The sequence below is a fragment of the Strigops habroptila genome, chromosome Z (assembly GCF_004027225.2).
Source record: "Strigops habroptila isolate Jane chromosome Z, bStrHab1.2.pri, whole genome shotgun sequence".
Lineage (NCBI taxonomy): Eukaryota > Metazoa > Chordata > Aves > Psittaciformes > Psittacidae > Strigops > Strigops habroptila.
The window spans coordinates 58755146-58773550 of NC_044302.2; the positions used below are offsets into that span (position 1 = coordinate 58755146).

Consider the following 18405-nt stretch of genomic DNA (forward strand, 5'->3'; position numbering starts at 1 on the left):
CAATTTCTGCAGAGTAGTATGCAAGATACCTCCTTTAATTCCAATCTTGAACAACCTAGGAAATTGTTACCCTTGTAAAAATCCATATTGAAAAAAGAAAAAAAATACCCAAACACACAATGGCAGAATACCCCAAATTGTAGTCAGTTAAATCTGTATGTTTGAGAAACCATTTCTGTGCAGAGATGTTAGTCAGTGGGAGGCCAGTAATGGCCTACAGGGTTGTTGGACATTTATTGAGGAATACTGGTTTAAATCAATATTAGCCTCTCTGATCACCTGGTGAAAATACAGGCATTACTTAATGGAGCTTTTATGTTTTCTTCAAGCTTTGCCAACAAAGCACTTCTAAATAATACTGTTTATTACATCCTGGATAACAAATACACGGAAAACAGAAGAAATAACTTGCTGAGCTTGATAATCATCTCCTAATATAACTTTTAAAACTCATGTGGTATTACTCATTTGTATTATTTTTAACAAGAATAATATTGCTTACTAAGTGAATATTATATCAGAGCTACAATACTATATCCAGTTTTCATAATTTTTATTACAATAATGAAGTTTTATTCTGGGATGAAATTCAGTCTAGAGACTCTTGGTCTCTGCCAAAGAACATTAAAAAAACCCCCAACCAACAAACAAAAAAAAAATCCCAAACAAAAAACCCCAACCAAACAAAAAAAACTATTGAAAACAAAGTTGTGGGAAATAATGATTAATTGAATGGCTCTTAAGCTGCTTACTCCAAATAATCAGCTCCTCTGTAACAGTATGTGAGAGGAGGCGTAAGAGTATGTGAGAGGAGGCAACTCACTTCCAACAGTGGGTTAGAATTAACTAAAACTTGATCTGATCCTGAATAGAAAATCAAAATAATTTTTTTTTTCCGTCAGCGTTTAGCTATTATTCTGTCTGCAGAAATGTAATTTTCCTGAAGCAAGGAAAATGCTTATATGTTCTTACAGAAAACTTGATGTTTTATATTCTTGTTATGAGTGAACTCGTAACTTTTTCAGAAGTGAGCATTTTTCGGTTGTGCAAGCTTTGAATACAATGTAATAACTATTTTACTGCTGTTGATTGTTGTTTATTATTATATTATTTTGATAATGAATTGAAATGCATCGATTCTGAAATTGCTTGAAATTATTATGTAAATTAATCACTAGGTCATGCATGTATCTATTGTATAAATTTTGAACTCTTTGAGACCTTTTAAACTTCTATTGAAGGAAATGATTACACAAAAGCTATGTATGAATAACATTAAATGTGAGGTGTGAATCTGGTAGAATAGAAGCATTATGAGTTGAGACTAATACTTAGGGCTTTAGTTTTGTGAATGGGTAGGGATTGTTCTGTGTAATTCTCTCTGTGTTTTGATTTTTGTTTCTTTTTTTTTCCTCCCCCCAAATATATCCTTATTTGCTTTTTTTCCTCCAGATGAAAGCCAGAAGACTCTGATGTGGTGCTTATGTTGTCTATACAGCAGTGAACCACAGAACCCTGTGGAATTGAAGGCCAACAGCTGGATACGGGTAAATGAATGAATCCTTCCCAGGACTGCTTTAAATTAAATTGATTATTTAAAGGTGCTACATCTATAGCATAGAGACACTGTCATTTAAGAAACTGCTCCAAACACAACTTGCATACATATTGTGTTGATACATGTATCACTCTAATTATAACACTAATCTGTCATTTTAAATATTAAATAGATGGGGCATTTTGAAGTGGGTCGTTTTGATGGCTTTTAACCTGGTAGGTGCACCAAGTTCTAGTAAGTGAGTAGTGAGCGGCAAGCACAAATCAGAAGGGAAGCAAGTGTTATTGAAAAACCAAAACCCTTTTAATTAGAATAAAATAAATAACCTAGAGAAATGCCATAGTTTATTTTGAAAACAACTTACATTTGCTCTTTAATTTTATTCTTTTTTGATTTTGTTTAATCTCCTGCCTATGAAGAATTTAATTGTATCCAAACTTTCTTCAAAGCAGTCAGAGAGGGGAGGGGTAGCGCTTGTGTGTGGATTTATATTTAGTGACTTAAGGAATAATGAATCCTTAACTTTAATCCCAAATTTAGGGTTTTGCATGGCACATCTGTTCATATTTTACATATTTCCACACTGAACTAGCAAAGCACATCAGCATGTAAATAACTTGCAGCACATTGAAGCTTAGTGCTTTACATTGCTGAATAGCAATTTGAGGATTGCTGATTTTACGTCCTTGCATTCTCCATGGGTCCATGTCAAAATATGGTTATAAATATTAATGGATTTGCTAATGTTTGGGGCTTTTCTTTATGTCTTATAGTCCTCACAACTAGTGAGAATATAGCAGCCTGATCGTTATTTATGTGCGTGTCTGCTAAAGCTGAAAATACTTCTAGGCTTCTCTAAGTAGTTAATTTCTTAATTGCTAGATGGGGCTACTGCTTTTGGTAGAACTGCCACCTGAAACTGTCTTAGTTTGGGACCAACATGTAAGCGTTTGATTCAAGCCTCACTATAGTCCTGCAGGACTTTTTCTGCCGAGTCTGTGTTTTTGAATCAATCTTAGTAATCATTGTGACTTGATGGGTCAAGAGTTAACCTAAAAGTTATAGGGAAAAGGGCATGGAGGAATTCAAAGCACAAACATGTTTTACTAGCTATTTTTATCATTCAGCACTTCCCTAGTTGCCTAATGTGAGTGTAGCTTAATGTGATATGAAATGCAGTACTTTTGTATTTTGATTGGAGGGAATGAAAGAGCTCTTGGAAAACTTATAATTAAAAAAAAAAAAAAAGGATAGGTAAGAGAGAATGAAAAATGCACAGCATCAGGATACAAAAGTTGAGATTAAAAGAAAGGGTATTATTAAATTGTTGTTATAATCATTAGAATTTATTCTCGGTTTTTTACTGTCCAATGTGCATCATCACAAAGCTTTTTGAAGAAAATCATTTTATCTCCTTTTTTACAATCAGCATTGTAATTTTAGTCATCAGCAGTTGTGATATTATAAGGATTATCATGCTTGTTTGTACAGAAAAACTAAGTTCAATATTTGCTACTCTTAAAGGTTTTCTTTTGCCATGTGTGATAGTGACTTATATCTAAAAATCCCCAAAACATCCGGTAAGTCTGTTGACACACCTAGTGCATACTTAATATTGTTTCCCCCTGTATTGCTTCGTTTTCCATATGAGAAAGTTGGGGCTGTTCAGCCTGGAGAAGAGAAGGCTGCGTGGAGACATCATAGCAGCCTTCAAGTATCTGAAGGGGGCCTACAAGGATGCTAGAGAGTGACTCTTCATCAGGGACTGTAGCGACATGACAAGGGGTGATGGGTTCAAACTAGAACAGGGGAGATTCAGGTTAGATACAAGGAAGAAATTCTTTACTGTGGGGGTGGTGAGGCACTGGAACAGGTTGCCCAAAGAAGTGGTAAATGCCCTGTCCCTGGCAGTGTTCAAGGCCAGGTTGGATGGAGTCTTGAGTGGCATGGTCTAGTGTGAGGCGTCCCTGCCCATGGCAGGGAGGTTGGAACTAGGTGATCTTGTGGTCCTTTCCAACCCTAACTATTCTTTGATTCTATGATATGTGTCTCAAAATATTGTCACAGAAAGAGATCAAGATATATTTGCTATCAGAGTCCTAATTTGAGGTTTGCATCAGCTGGTTTCATATTGACTGGATGACCACCTTGTGCTGTGGTTTGATCTGACCTCAGCCTTGTTTGTAATACAACAGGAGCTTTTTACAGCAGGGATATTCACTCTCTGGTGGAGAAGATGCCAAGTACATTGTGGTACATTATGGAAAAAAATGTCTGAAAATCTAAAATATGTAGATTAAACAAATTCTTGGGGGCTGAGAGGAAGGTAGTTTTGTGGCTACGTGACGTAAAGAGAATTGAAATCCAGAAGTTAATTCTGAACAAAGCTCTGAAATCTGAGTGCTACTTAGAAGGTTTTTACTACCATGGAAAACTTGCCTGTGCTTGGAAAGAAATGGTAGATTATCTGAGGTACATAAGCTCTCCCTAGAGGTTATGGATGAAAAGCCATCCATGACCACACAAAACAGGGCTCTGTTTTGGATCCATACACACTGATGCAGGAGCCATGGAAAAGGGATTTACATATAAGAACTGCTGTACAGTTTGAGTGGGAGTGACCTCCACAGTAGCTGAGAGTTAATTTTATCTCCTCACTTAATACTTCAGCATACGCTGATGAGGAATACTCCATTTTTTAAAAAGGTAAAGATCGAGGTTTTGAATTATGATCTTCAGTCCTTGCCTTCTCCTCTTAGAGTTTAGCTTCTCAATTTTCTGCTGGGCTAAGCAATGTTGGAAAGCTGGTGGACACCCCTTGTTTCCAAATGCGTGCAGCAGAAAGCAGAGACTGTATTATTATTTCCTTTGGACACTGTCAGCACTCAGTGAACAAAATTCACCACTTGAGAGTACCTCTTTGAGAATGCAAACATCTTTTCAGGTAAAGGATTTCCATTTTGCCAAATTTAGCATTTGCAGAAAACTGCAACATTTGCAACAACATTGCTGGAGTTTTTCTGCTTTTTAGGGAACTAGGAGGTTCCAAAACTTCAGCATCACTTTTCTATTTTTTGAATAGCAAGCATGGAGACATTTTTGAATAGTTTAATATGGTGTGTATTTAGTAGAATGCCTGATTGTACAGCAGTGCTCAAATGTTTCCGGTAAAAAGGATTTTGTTTTGGTTTTGTGGTTGGGTTTTGTGCGTCTGTTTTGTTGTTGTTTTGTTTTGGCTTTGGTTTTGTTTTTTTAAATTTGAGTTATAAATCTGAAAACATAATATCAAGTCTTTCTGTCTTTAGTATTGCTACACTTACCTCCTATAGAGGACACCTTAGAGCATCTGAATGGGAATCTTGTTTTCCAGAAGAATGGAAGGCATATATCTGTCCTCCACATGCCAGCTTTTCGATTTACCTTGAAACCGTATTTGTTTAAAGTAAATTTGATGGAATTCTGTCTATTATATTAAATGGTATTAAAGCATTTTGCAGTGGATTGCTCAAAAACCCAGATAAAGAAATTTACTGCCAATTAAGCACAGGATGTTTGAGATTTTTAGTGATGTTCTCTGGGTGACCTGGGTTTTTTATGATCATCTTGACTTTTTAATTAAACTTAATTTTAATTGAGTTGATTCAGTTAATGAAGCACTGACCTTTCAGCCCTACTTCTGAATGTGTGCCAGAATTTTCAGCAATATGGGTTTTTACGACCTTTGCCTTCTATGTAGCAGTATATCTAAGACCGTGATGAATTAGCATGGAAAGGATGGTCTCTCAGGAATGGTTCAAAATGGAAACATTTGTGATTTACTTTTTGGGACAGATGCACCTGCTTAGTTACAAATCAAAATGCTTAGTTACGTATCACTGTACACTTACATTTGTGTTTGGTTTTCCTTTCATGTTTAGACGTCAAGTGATTTTTTGCTCGTATCTTCGATCATCCAGCTGTCTGATCAGGTGTTACCGTATTTGTCGTTCTTAATAGTTAAACTCATTGATATATATCTTGATTAGGCAACAATATTCAAGAACAGAATAAAACCAACACTGTTATAAAAACAGGAGTTTAGCAAAATTGTATTTCTTAAAATTTTAGGATTTAAGCAGACTTACTGTTTTGTCTGACAGGGAAGAGTTGTTCATTGATTTACTGGAACTTGGCAAGATTATTTAGTTACTCCTGAATATTGCAAGAATGAAGGTAGAAAGTAGACATTGATGAAACTGCAGCGAAGTTGTGGAGAAGAGCTGAGGGAAAAAAAATGGAAAGAACTTAAGGTCTGGGAGTGTGAAAGATATGTAAGTGTGCGTGTTTTCATGTATTTTGGCTTTATTTGCAATGAGTTACCAAAGCATTTTCAGTATTTGTATCACAATGAGCACAGGAAGGCATCAGTAAATCATGAAGGAAATGAGAGGGACTAGGTTATCTTTGAGAAATAGAAGAATTCTCTTCATATCTTTATATAAAGTATCCAAAACAGCTTTTATGTGAAAGAGAAGATTAAAAAGGGGGGGTAGAATCATAGAATAGTTTTTTTCTCATTATAGAATCGTGGAATAGTTTGCGTTGGAAGGGACCTTTAAAGGTCATCTTGTCCAACCCCCCTGCAATGAACAGGGACATCTTCAACTAGATCAGGTTGCTCAGAGCCCCGTCCAACCTGACCTTAAATGTTTTCAGGGATGGTGCATCTACTGCCTCTCTGGGCAATCTGTGCCAGTGTTTCACCACCCTCATCGTAAAAAAATGCTTCCTTATATGTAGTCTGGATCAATGCTTTTTTAGTTTGACTATTACCCCTTGTCTTATCACAGTAGGCCTACTGAAGAGTTTGTCCTCACCTTTCTTATATGCCCCCTTTAAGTATTGAAAGTCTGCAATAAGGTCTTATGACCTTAAAATTAGAAAATTGTATTTTCTTCTGTGTCTATTTTATGGGAAAAAGCTATTTTTTTGCAGGATATATGCCTTGTGTATATTTGTTAAAATGCAGTGTGCCAAGTATGAGAGGAAAAGTTTGGAATAAGACACAGTTGTTTCCAGTATATAGCAATGACAGCTTTGTTGCTTATTATGATAGCTATTTACTAACTTATTAACTTATTAAATACTAGTAGATGGCATTCTTCGTATTACATACAGGTACACATATGTTTGTTTTATATTAATAGGTACACAGCTTTCCACTTCACAGCATTCTAATACATTTTCTTCTAAGGGAAGGTGAATGTTTTTTTTAATAGTAGTCTCCAGGTTAGAAGCTAGCTTCATTGCTGCCCAGATTGTGTGGAATTGTTTTGAGCCTTAGCTGTCTAATGATGCCTAGTGAGAGTTCTGTGTTAAGATTCCTGTACTGAAATTTTGGGCAACAATTCAGGATACTCACTAACGGGAAAACTAATTTAATGATCTTCTTTCCTGGCTGATTTTTGTCTTGCCCATAAGTATTCCAGAGATGTGGAAGAATTCTATACCACTTGTTGGTATGATAACTAATTCCTTGTATTTATGGGAAATTTTTTAGTATTTAGGGGCTGTGTATCTGAGGATCTGTTTATTAAACACTGCACACAAACAGTTTAGAAAACATTCTTGGTTCTGAAGTGGCTACAATGAATGACTTGTGATGCAAACAGATTTAGAACAACAAACAAAAAATAAATAACTACTCCTTTCTTCCAGCTACATCCTTCCTTCATGTTGTAAAATTACAAATGATATTCTGCACAGCACATTTTTTTGTTTGTATTTCCCCTCCTCTATTATGTAACTATATATATGTATACATGGTTACCCACTTATGTATGATCAAGTCATCTATCTATGCTGAAATGTTTTTAGTATGTCTGTCGTCATGTTACTTGGTTTGCTGCTCCCATGTTGTAATTTATTCTGTCACATTTTTCACTACTGCTGGTTTCAGAAGTTTGTTTGATGTAGGCATGAGACTCTTCCCCACACTGTCGGGTACAACAAAACATCCATTCTTTTGTTTCTGGTACCTTGTTAAGCGTCAGCTTTCTGCAGTGCATTAACAGAGACTCGAGCAAGAGTAGGTAAGCTGAGAGAACTGATACCACTAAATGCCAGTAGATGTCAGCCTCTGTATGAAGTGGTTGCCTGCAGGTACCCCACACAGACGTGCGAGCACAACACGCGTTCTCGCACACCGGTTCTTAGAGCCAGGTAACGTCGATGTTGTTAGAGATTAAACTAATGGTAATAACGTTGTGGCCTTTCCCTGGTTCCATCTGGATGTGTTTTGTTAGAAAGGCAGTATTATGAGGTACTCTACCTTTAATTTGTCATGACGATGACAAATAAAGGTGAGTGCTTCCTCTAAGGAAGGACCAGGTTGAACTTCTGCAGCCAAATTAATGGGTATAAAATAACGCTGTTACAGGATAGGCATGAACTGGAGTTGGTAACAGGAAATAAAAACTGGGAGTTAGCTGTTGTACGTTATACTTTCACTTAAGCTGTTCTATGTTACAAATGTTTTCCATTCTTAGTTCAAGCTAAGAGTAGTTATGAAAGAAATATGCCTCATAAAAAATGGAAACAAACAAAAACAGTCTACCAAATATCCTGTGGCTATTCATTGCCTGTTCTGGAGGCTTTTGTGAACTTGCAAGAGATTATGGGTAATTACAGGCTAGTGATCCTTTTTATAATACTGCTTTGTGTTCGGAGATTTTAGATTATTCTTATATTTCATGATTAGTCAGAGCATTGAAGCACCTGTAACTTAATGTAATTTTAGACATGTTTTTGTTATGCAATGCAATTATTAATGTTCTCATCTTTCATGGAAATTTTAATCCAGTTTTAAATCCCATGTAAGTTCATATCCTATGGACAGGATGGGAAATGCAGATTTTTGATGGCATTTGTAAGTTGGCAAGCCATCACAGTTGCATCAAAGGAACCTGAATGCTTTATTTGACTTGTAAGTCAAGGAATAATGGGGAAGCATACTAGTTTCTGAATAGGAAAAGCTGGTTTAAAAATGTTTCCCAGGTATAAGGGGAAAACATAGAAGATTCTGCTTCTCAATTCTGTGTTCAAATTTCTGTTTACAGAGTTTTATTTTTTTATGTGTGAAGCTAAATATAAGGGGGTTTTGTTTAAAACTTAACCTATCCATTTAATAATGAAGTCGACTAAAGAACAGCAAACATACCCGAGTGAATGTAATTGTCACAACAGTTAAATCGGTGCTTTTCCCATTGTTTATTTAAGCAATAAAGGTTAAGCAGTGCTTGTGCTACCCTAGCTTCTGGATAGTTCTCAGTCCACCATGTTGTACAAGGAATATGTAATAATGACAGTAACTATAAAATCATGTTTTGCTCATCTAGTCCACTTCTCTTAATATACCTCTCTCAATGCACACAATCTCAAGCCTAGATCTCAGGAGCAGAATGAAATAGGTATCTGAAAAGCACTTTATTCTACAGTGGTTTTTCAGTTATGTATATTAGCAAAAATTAAAAAGCTATTCCAACTGTAGATAGAACAGGTTAAATGCCAACACACCACCCCCTGTATAGCTGAAAGTACATACAGAAAACTCAGATGTGCCATTTTGTCAAAGGCGATGGTATTAAACCTAGAGAAGTCAGAAAGTAGCTTTCCTCTTTGTAATTATTTGAGATAAATTAATTGTTGTGTTAAAACCATTTTTAATTAATTCAGCCAGTGGAAGCTGGGTGAATGGTTATTTCAGACATGTATATAAAAGCTATACACACATGTATTATGTAAAATGAAACATAAAAATAAGATGTTTTAGAGAATGCATAAGGAAAATAAAAAGAGTAAATTCTGTAAAGTGATTTGTAAATAAGACTGAAAAATACCCATTCTTACAAACTTAAGAGCTGATTCACAGGTGAGCTCAGGATTTCAAACAAGTGGTGAGATACATGTTAGCAGGTGTAGACATAACTTCTGATGCCTTGTATTTGTTAAGCAGCAATTTGACATTTAAAATTTTGTCAAAAGCAAACAAAAGACATAGTGTCAGTCAATGATAACGCATGGGGAGATGGAATGGTCATTTGCTAGAGACAGTTAGCAAATCAAAGCTGATGGGGATAGGGGGAAGTTGAGCTGAAGGGCATGCAGATCTGGAAATACCTGATGGAGCTTTTTAACTCTTGCCAGAAGCTGGGGCAGGGCAGTGGACCACTGAAAGATTTCTAGGTTAAATACAAGTTCAGGCCTCTTGATAGGGAAAACTACTTTTTTTTCCTTCACTGTCATTTGGGTTGGGTTCAGCAGTCAGTTTGTGTTGCTAGAATTCAGCAACATGTTTTTACAAATCAAGAAGTTTTTCTTGACTTTTTTTTGTCAATTTTTTGTGAATCTGGAAGAAAATAATAATACCCAAACCCAACAATAATACAGTCAGAAGCTCCAAGCCATTTTAAAAGAAGCAGGACTTCTGAGTTAAATGAAACAAGCAAAAATGCCTTTGCATAGGTGTAACATACCTGTGGAGAAGTGTGGAGCAAGAGAGATTGTACTAAAAGGAAAAGTATCATGTATGTGGGTGGACTGTATAAAAAGTATTCGGGATGCAGTTTATGCACTTAACCAAGCTGCCTGTACCATTCTTATGAGTATACCGTTGTGCAGAACTGTTTAATGAGCATTCTGTGTGTAGTTTGTGAAAAGTGTTTGAGGAACAGAAGGGATTAATTTAAGAAAAACATCCTCGATTATTGTGACCATCTCTGCAGAAGATCAGAGATGGTATCACTGCAGTCATGTCAGTTAAAATAGGAAAGTGCTGCTGTTTGTATCATGGGCCTGCCAAAAGCGAGAGTAAGAACTCCTGCTCTTTCACTGGGCTCAGTTCATGAAGTGAAGTGTTTGGGTTTCTTTTCTTTTGATGGAAGTTGAGCTATAGTTGAAATGCTAATAAACCAGTTGCATCTACTCAGGAAAAATGTCTGAAGATTAATTTAGTAATCAAACATTTTTTACCTCTAAATGTAGCATTTGCAAAAGTAAATTCAGACCTTGGACAGAATTGCTGTTTACTGGGAAATCTAGTAAGCATTTGGAAGACCTCGGTGAGGCAAAACTTAGGTGTAGATCAACTGTTTTAATTCATGTGAGATCTGAGACTATTCAAGACAGAGGCTAATTGAAAAGACTTGTTAGTGGCACCTTGTGAGCTTGATTATTGTGGCCATTACAGGACAGAGGAAGTTGCTGTAGATAAATGAACATCAACACAGCTGGTGTGCGGAAGTGCCAAGGGTAGGCTGCTCCACTGGGGAAGGTGAGCCAGGGGTCTGCAGGTCACAAGAAGGCAGGCATGGCTGTGGATTTACGTAGAAACAGCACAGCTACTCAAGAGCAGGGCAAGTCCACTGACAATCACCAAGGTGGCCATGAGTCGTGATCGCCAGACCAGCTCCCAGTGATGAGGCAGGTCCAAGGTCAAGCTGGGAAGTCACAGCCATGGGTCAGGCTCCAGAGCAGTGAGGTGCGTGACCAGAGACAGGCATGGCTGCAACATAGCTCAGGCAAGGACCAAGAGCCTTGTTTGCCTGTGCTTGAATGTAGTTCCCAAATGAAGCAAGGACCCAGCTTCTTACAACTCCTGCTCAGACAGCACTGTGTGGCAACTGGCCTCGAACGCAGGCAGCCAAACCCCTAGGAGGGAAGGATAAGGAAGACACAACTGGATGTCTGCACTGTTTGTACAAGTTTTCCTAGAGCTCTTCTGCATTTGGCTGTTATCAGAGGCGGGATACTAGTTAGTTGGGAAACTATTTTTATTGTATTTCTGTTCCTGTATAATTAAACTTGTTTTGTTTCAAACATACCATGTGTAGTAATTGTTAGAGGCAGCATTAGGGAATGTAATTCAAAAGTACAAGAATATAATTTAAGAATGCTAGTTCAGAGGGTCACAACAGCATAGTTCTGATTATTGCTGTCAGTTTGTGAGGGCAAAGGGAAGGGATTGCAGTGTTCTGATGGTGACTTGTCAACTTGGGACACCTGACCCAAACTAGCCAAAGGGGTATTCCATACCACAGCACGTCACGGCCAGTATATAAACTGGGGAGAGTAATCCGGAAGGCCCAGATTGCTGCTCGGGTTGGGCTGGGTGTCAGTCAGTGGGTGGTGAGCAATTGTATTGTGCATCACTTGTCTTTATTGTTTTTTCTTTTTTTCTCTTCCATTTTTAGTTTTATATTCTTTTTCATTGTTATTTCCCTTATGATTATCATTATTAGTAGTAGTAGTTTTGTATCGTACTTTAGTTATTGAACTCAACCCGTGGGGTTTACATTCTTTCTATTCTCCTTCCCATCCTGCCTGAAGTGCGGGTGGGGAAGGAGGGGAGTAGGCAGGCGGCTGCTTGGTGCTGAGTTACCAGCTGGCCTTAAAACGTGACATAGTGAAGTGCTTTATCTGCCTTCCGGACACTTTTTAAATCCCCCAAAGGTGAAATCCGAGGACGTTCTCCAAGCATTCTCTATGTGGCATAATTGGTAAGTAAGAGGTCCACACAGGGACTGTAGATGATTTGATTTGATCTGCTACAATAAATGAGAGGTTAACTAATATATTTTGCAGTGGAGCATTTTTTTCTGTTGCACAGACAGAATTTTCAAGTCTAATCTCAAGTTCCCTTATGAACACTCTCTTGCTGTAAGTACCAGTGCTTCATAACACATCATCTGACCTAAGATCAGATGTTCGGCTTTCCTTAGCACCAGTGGTGAAAAGCTTTCTTCTATCAGTGGGTATCTCAGATTTATTCTCTTCTGTGAAGACAACTTGCTATACTAAAGTGCTTCAGCAGCTCAGATTCATATACGTCATGCATTTTGATCATCGTGGTTCCCCAGGTAAACAATGAAAAATACATTCTCCTTTGATACACTTGGTTGAAGTAATAGTCAGCCTTTAGGACTGATTTGGTCTCCATTAGCATAGTTCTTTCATGACTGCTTTTCCACTAGGAAGAACCTAACTCTGTACTGTCAGCCTAGAATCTCGCCTGAAAGAGTCAAATGCCTTTACTTCTTAGGCAGGACTTCCAAGTAGGGTCCATTAAGCTTCAAATGTACAATTGGTTTCTCAACATCTAATCCACTCAGCTTTCCTGCATCCAGGAATATACTCTGTCCTTTAAACAGGGTCGTTTCACATCTGTCAAGGGAGTCGGTTTGACTTTCTGCCTCCTTAGTTTGGATGATTGATACAGTGACCTCATTTTGGGCAGGGAGGCAGTTTCACAGCCAGTGAACAGTTTTAACATTTTTGTTCTTCTGTCAAGAGAAGTTTGCACATTAACATTTGAGAACTCAAGCCTGTTTGTAATGCCTGTCTGCTGGTCATCCTCACCAGACGATAGGGGGTAACGTTTTAAGTATTTTGCATAAGTAAAAAGAGTGATAAAAACTATGATCTTCTCTGAGCTGGAGATCAAAACTACTTGTCTGACATTTCTCCTTAATTTTATGAAGGTATTTTTATAGTACAAGATTATGAGCTGAAGACCCAGGATCTGAGTTTCTTGAGGTGAACCATGTTGGCACAGTAATGAACATGAGATCCTTTTGCCCTGAACTTCTCCCTATCTTGTTTTATTACTGTTCCCATCCTCATCTGTTGGTCAGAGACTGATATATCTTTTCCCCCATGCCCCTCTTTTTTCCACCAGGATCAGTGACTGTTCAGTGTTTGCATATCTTAGTTTTAGCCAGCTGTAGTTTTTGTCTGTATATTTGGCTCAGATTCACTTGGCTGTTTTCTTCTCCGCAACTCGTGTTTACTGTTTCTTCATGTTTATGTTTTTTAAAAAAGGAAGACTTCTGTTATTCTCTCCATTTGTTTTATTTCAGTTACTGAAATAAACATTGCATAGTGCTTTTATGAAGATGGTGAGTTCTGTTAGGATGTACTGCAGGAGTGCAATAGTATTCAAGTGATCCAGGCACACCACCAGAAGTCAGGCCTCATTCTGGTATGAGTGGGATGATTACTCGAAGTTCTCTTCATGCAAAAACGATAGGGCATCTTGGAGGCTCCCTGAAACAATTTCATCTCTGGCAGAATGAGTTATTCTAAAACAATTATAAGATCTTCTGCTAGACTGAAGTTTCCCATGGTATGAATTTTCATTCAGGTTAAGTACTAAAAAGTGAGAGGTTTTCTCAAACCTGAAAAGCTGTTGTCTATTGAACATTTACTAACTATCTTACCAACTTGTTTCTCATAGGACTTGAATTTATTAGGGTGTATACTATCCTTCTAAGGTCACATACCTACCACAAGGTAGGGCAGGGTATTATATGATTTTTTCTGCAAAACATTCCTTTTTTTCTTGAATGCCCTTTTGATGGAATAGAAGTCTGCATGCTAGTACATCTCCACGAACTGCAACTGCACTATATTCCGTATTTTTTAGAAGAAAAGGAATTACATTAACAAAGAGTATGACCATCATAAAAAAAATCTCCACAAACAAGACAAACAAACAAACAAAAAAACCCCAACCATTTTTCAGCTTGTTTTTACTATTCTTGCTTATAAGCAACATATAGTAAAAATAAAAATAATATAAATCAGATCATTGTGATTTAAGGAGACAGTGTTGCATGTCTTCATTCTCTCTAACATTACCAACTTTAATACAGATGAATTAAGTTATACATGGAGATGTAGGTTGTACATGGGAATTTTGATAGTCTCTTTTTAAGTGAAGAGTGTTGATTTGATTTCGTGGCGAATATACTTGTCATCTTTTAATAAAACTTGCTGCCTACTATTTTTATTTTTGTCAGATAGTTAAGAACACCTCAGAAAAGGTTGTTAGGAAAGAACACTGTATGTTAAGAATAATCCAAATATAACGTAAAAAAGCTTTTATTTAATTTTTTTAAAAAGTATTTTCCTGTCTTCATAAAAGCAAATCTACAAGCTCACATTTTTCTAGGAGATTGGCATTTAAGCTAACACGAAGAAGATACCTAGTGCACAAATTGTAGTGAACCTCAAGATCCGGTCTTTAGTCTGCTTTATTAAGTTAGGAGGAGCCTGAATAATTTGTCATTTCACAGGGGCAAATGGACCCCAAGACCATTTGATGCAGAAAAACATTAAAATAATGTTGTATTTGAAATAGATGATGTCTCTATGAGATAAGAATACTATATTAATGACATATATGGGTAATGCATCTATTAAACGGCTTATGAATTGCTGGAGGTCATACTGAGAAACATGTTTTTTTCTTCTTATCTAGACAGTTTTGAAAGAAGGAGATTAAGAGCAGAACTGAGATTTCAGTTAAAATTATGAACATGCTTCATCTGCTATTTATTATTGGGAAAGTTAGAGGAGAAAGAATCTCTGTTACAGAGTACAAGTTTTAGCATGGTTTTATTACAAATACAGCATTCAAAACTTTTTGTTGTTTCCCCTTCTAAGGAGAGAATACTAATTTTAGAATACTAATTACTAATTCAGACTAAGATGAATAACTAGTTGCTTTAGACTATTTCTTATCTTTGTGATAGTATCACTATAATGTTTTGCCATAGTTAAAATAGAAAATAATCAGAAGGCAATGCCAGTTTAAGAGGGATGGGGAAGCATGGAGTGGGGGATCTAGTTTTCCCTAGCAGCTGTGGGAAGAGAGTGATCTGTGTTCCAGGGTGCATGCGTCCAAGAGAGAAATAGAAAATGTTAAGTCTCCTGGAACACAAAGTAGTTCAAAGTTACTTAACCACTTTCTGAGACTCACTCTTGTGGTCTTACAGCTTTTTTGGTATGTTTGGAAAAGAGGAGTTGCCATTCCTCCTCTAACCTGTGCAAATAATCACCAGGAACTTTGATGACTGCAAAGACCATAGCATATTCCTTCAGATGAAAGACATCTGATGGTGATTAAAGTATGTAACTTGTTTATACTTTTCGTATTAACTTTTTGTGCATTTTCCGCTGGTCCTTCAGGAGTCTGTGGCACTTTTCCTCAGCCACTGTATGTGGAATTTATCCTTGCCTCTAATCAAAGGTTTATGTCAAAGGGGTTCTAAAGACATTTCCTCAGGAAGTGGTCTGGAGTCAGTGGAGACAAATGGGCTTTTACCCAGTCCTTGATTTTTTTCATTCAGCTTTACTTTTGGTACAACCTTCTTCCCTCCTTTGCTAGGCAGTGGCACAGTGGTTAGTGTAACACTTCATATTTATAGCTAATAAACAATCTGTGCTTTCCACAGGAGCATCTGTGCAGCCAGCTCCTGGTAAAATTGTTGAAATGGTACAGACTTCCTCATAAATTTGTTGGGGAAAAGTGCAATAACAGCTATGCATAGTGCTTCCAACAGCAGAATTCTACTGCTTAATTTTGTGTGGTAGAGCATCAAACATTCAGGAGAGTGCATAGAATATGTTTTTAACGGTTTTTACTACTTACTGCAGAGATCAGAATTTGAAATTAAATTTTCTGCTAAGAGAACTGCTACTTATTTTGATGTTTAGGGCGTATTTTATTGTTTTTGAAGTTACTTTTACTATGAAATATTAAACATTCTTAAAGAGAAAGGCAGAAGTTATGCATTTAAATCATGGGGTCATCGGAAATGTTCATGTGTGTAATCACTTAATGAAGTGACAGATGGAATTGTAATATTTTAGTGCTCTCTAGATACATGTCTAACCCACAATTCACATAGTTTTTGTACTTTAAAGATCTAAAGCAATGACTTATCGCATTATAAAGATGTGGAGTGAAAGGGTGGTATGTCAGGCTGTATCTTTTGGTAAGTAGGTTAAAGTGAATGTTTCATCAGTAGATCTGCTTTTACCGTGGCACTGGCTATACTATAAGGCAAAATGTTTTCCTAAACTTAAAATAGAAGTATTTACCTAGTTCTCGAGCCATTTGTGCATATTAAAAATAACTTGCTATTCATGTTCAATGGTTTTCTTGTTGGACAGTGTAAGGGGACTTGCTGCAACAGATGCAACAGATTATAAGAAGACTGCAAGTATAATAATTACAGCATGGAGCAGACTTTGCTGGCAGATACAAGAACGTAGCACTCTCTTTAATCATAGTGCTTCCCATAGCGTGGGTGGCCACAGGCTGCAGACATTTCAGTCAATCCCTTCTCCGTGCAACTGTGGTTGTAAAACAGAGCTGAAGTAAACAGCAATCCACAGACTTTTAGGGGTTTTTAATTTTGAGAAACTATAGCTTCCCTTTGCCCCACCTTTTGGCTGCTTGCCTCTGTCAGCCGTAACCATACAGGTCATGCTTCCTACCAAATCAGTTCTGCTTGGAGTAAATAGTATATAATGTAATATATATAGACTCTTCAAAAAGTTGTTTGCTTTTGTTAGTTTTGGTTGGGTTTTTTTGTTTTGTTTTGTTTTTTTATTTTTTGGGGGGGTTGGAGTTTTCGTTTTGTGGTGGTTTTTTTTTTTTCCCTTCACAATGCATGTATATGTTACTCAATGTTTTGTTGGTTTTTGGCAATAAGAAGTAACCTTTGCACTTATATTAAATGCTGTACAATGTTTAGTCCGTTTTTAAAAGCCTTTCATCTTTGTTGTTTTCATTCTCCCAACTTTTTCTTTCAATGCTCAGTGTGTGTTTTACTGTTTCTGTAAAAAGTTTTACTGTTGCTCTAGCTTTGTTTGGCTTTTTTGTCTGTTTCGGGTTTTTTGGGATGTGTGCGGGTCTTTTTGGTGGTTTTATTTTTCTGTTTTGTTTTGTTGTTTGATTTTTTTCTTTTAACTTCATAGACAGTTTACTGCTTTGGAAGCTGATTTCACCTCCTTAATATTTTACATAATGTTCATCTGGAATCTTGAGTTTCATGAAATAGATTTAAATGGCTAAATTCGGTGTCATGCAGATACTTACACAGCAATTTACAGGCCTTTTTGGAATATGTAAATCAGGTGCAGTTGAAGACAGTTACTGTAATTCTGTTATATAAGTGTATGGGCATGACAGGATACACTTTGATAGCTGAGTTTTTACATTATATTTAGGCATATGTGGAATTAAGATGTAAATGAGCTTGAAAGAAACGTCTTAACTTTCACTGGGTAACTAATTGTTGAAAGTCAATTTTCCTTTGACTCAAAACAGAAAGCAGAAGACTGTTAAGTGAGACATATGCACAATTTTAAGATCTGACATCATTATTTAAAGCCCAGTGACTTAATGAACTCCTAATGTGTTATGGGACCTTTCAATTTTAAATTTCTGGTTAAAATTCAGTTTTGAAAACCAAGTCTGCTAGCTTTGCAGTGTGTCCTGAGGAAGTAAGGAGTAATAAAGGCACTTTTCTCAGTCTGTTGTGGGATTTGCTTATGTCCTGAGTATTAGCCTGGAAAGGAAAATGTGCTCCTCAGAGCTGCTGTCGCTCTTTATTCCTGTTCCTGGTGTGTATGTCCTGGGTGTACATGAAATACATGGGCCAGAGGTGGAGTGTGTTCAGAACCATTGCTTAATATTTCTGCTCAGCTGCACCAGCTGTTAAAGAGTGTGAGACTACGCTTTGTATACACCTAGGGAAACCCACTTCTCCTATCAAAACTTGTTTAAGATTTGATATATCTGCCTCTTAAACTTGCTAATACACAGTTCTACTTCTAGCAGGTTAAAAAGCGAGATTCTTAGACGTGGTTAGAATGAGTAACTTCTGTGGGAGGGGGAAAATTGCAGTGAAAGTTGGAATTCACCAGTGAATCAAAGATGAGTAAGTAGTTGTATATACTGTATGGTACATATCACTGTGTATGTATACGGTGATAGTATGTGTTCAAGAATTCTAACG

The 18405-nt window shown here is 37.0% G+C and overlaps 1 protein-coding gene across 1 annotated transcript in view; it reads left to right on the plus strand.

Annotated features, from left to right (window-relative positions):
* The window catches only part of FANCC (FA complementation group C), an 80340-nt gene that overhangs the window by 22027 nt on the left and 39908 nt on the right, over positions 1 to 18405 (plus strand). The window contains exon 4 of the mRNA XM_030511713.1: positions 1453 to 1547. Coding sequence (XP_030367573.1) covers positions 1453 to 1547 — 95 coding nt within the window. The remainder of the gene's footprint in view (positions 1 to 1452; positions 1548 to 18405) is intronic.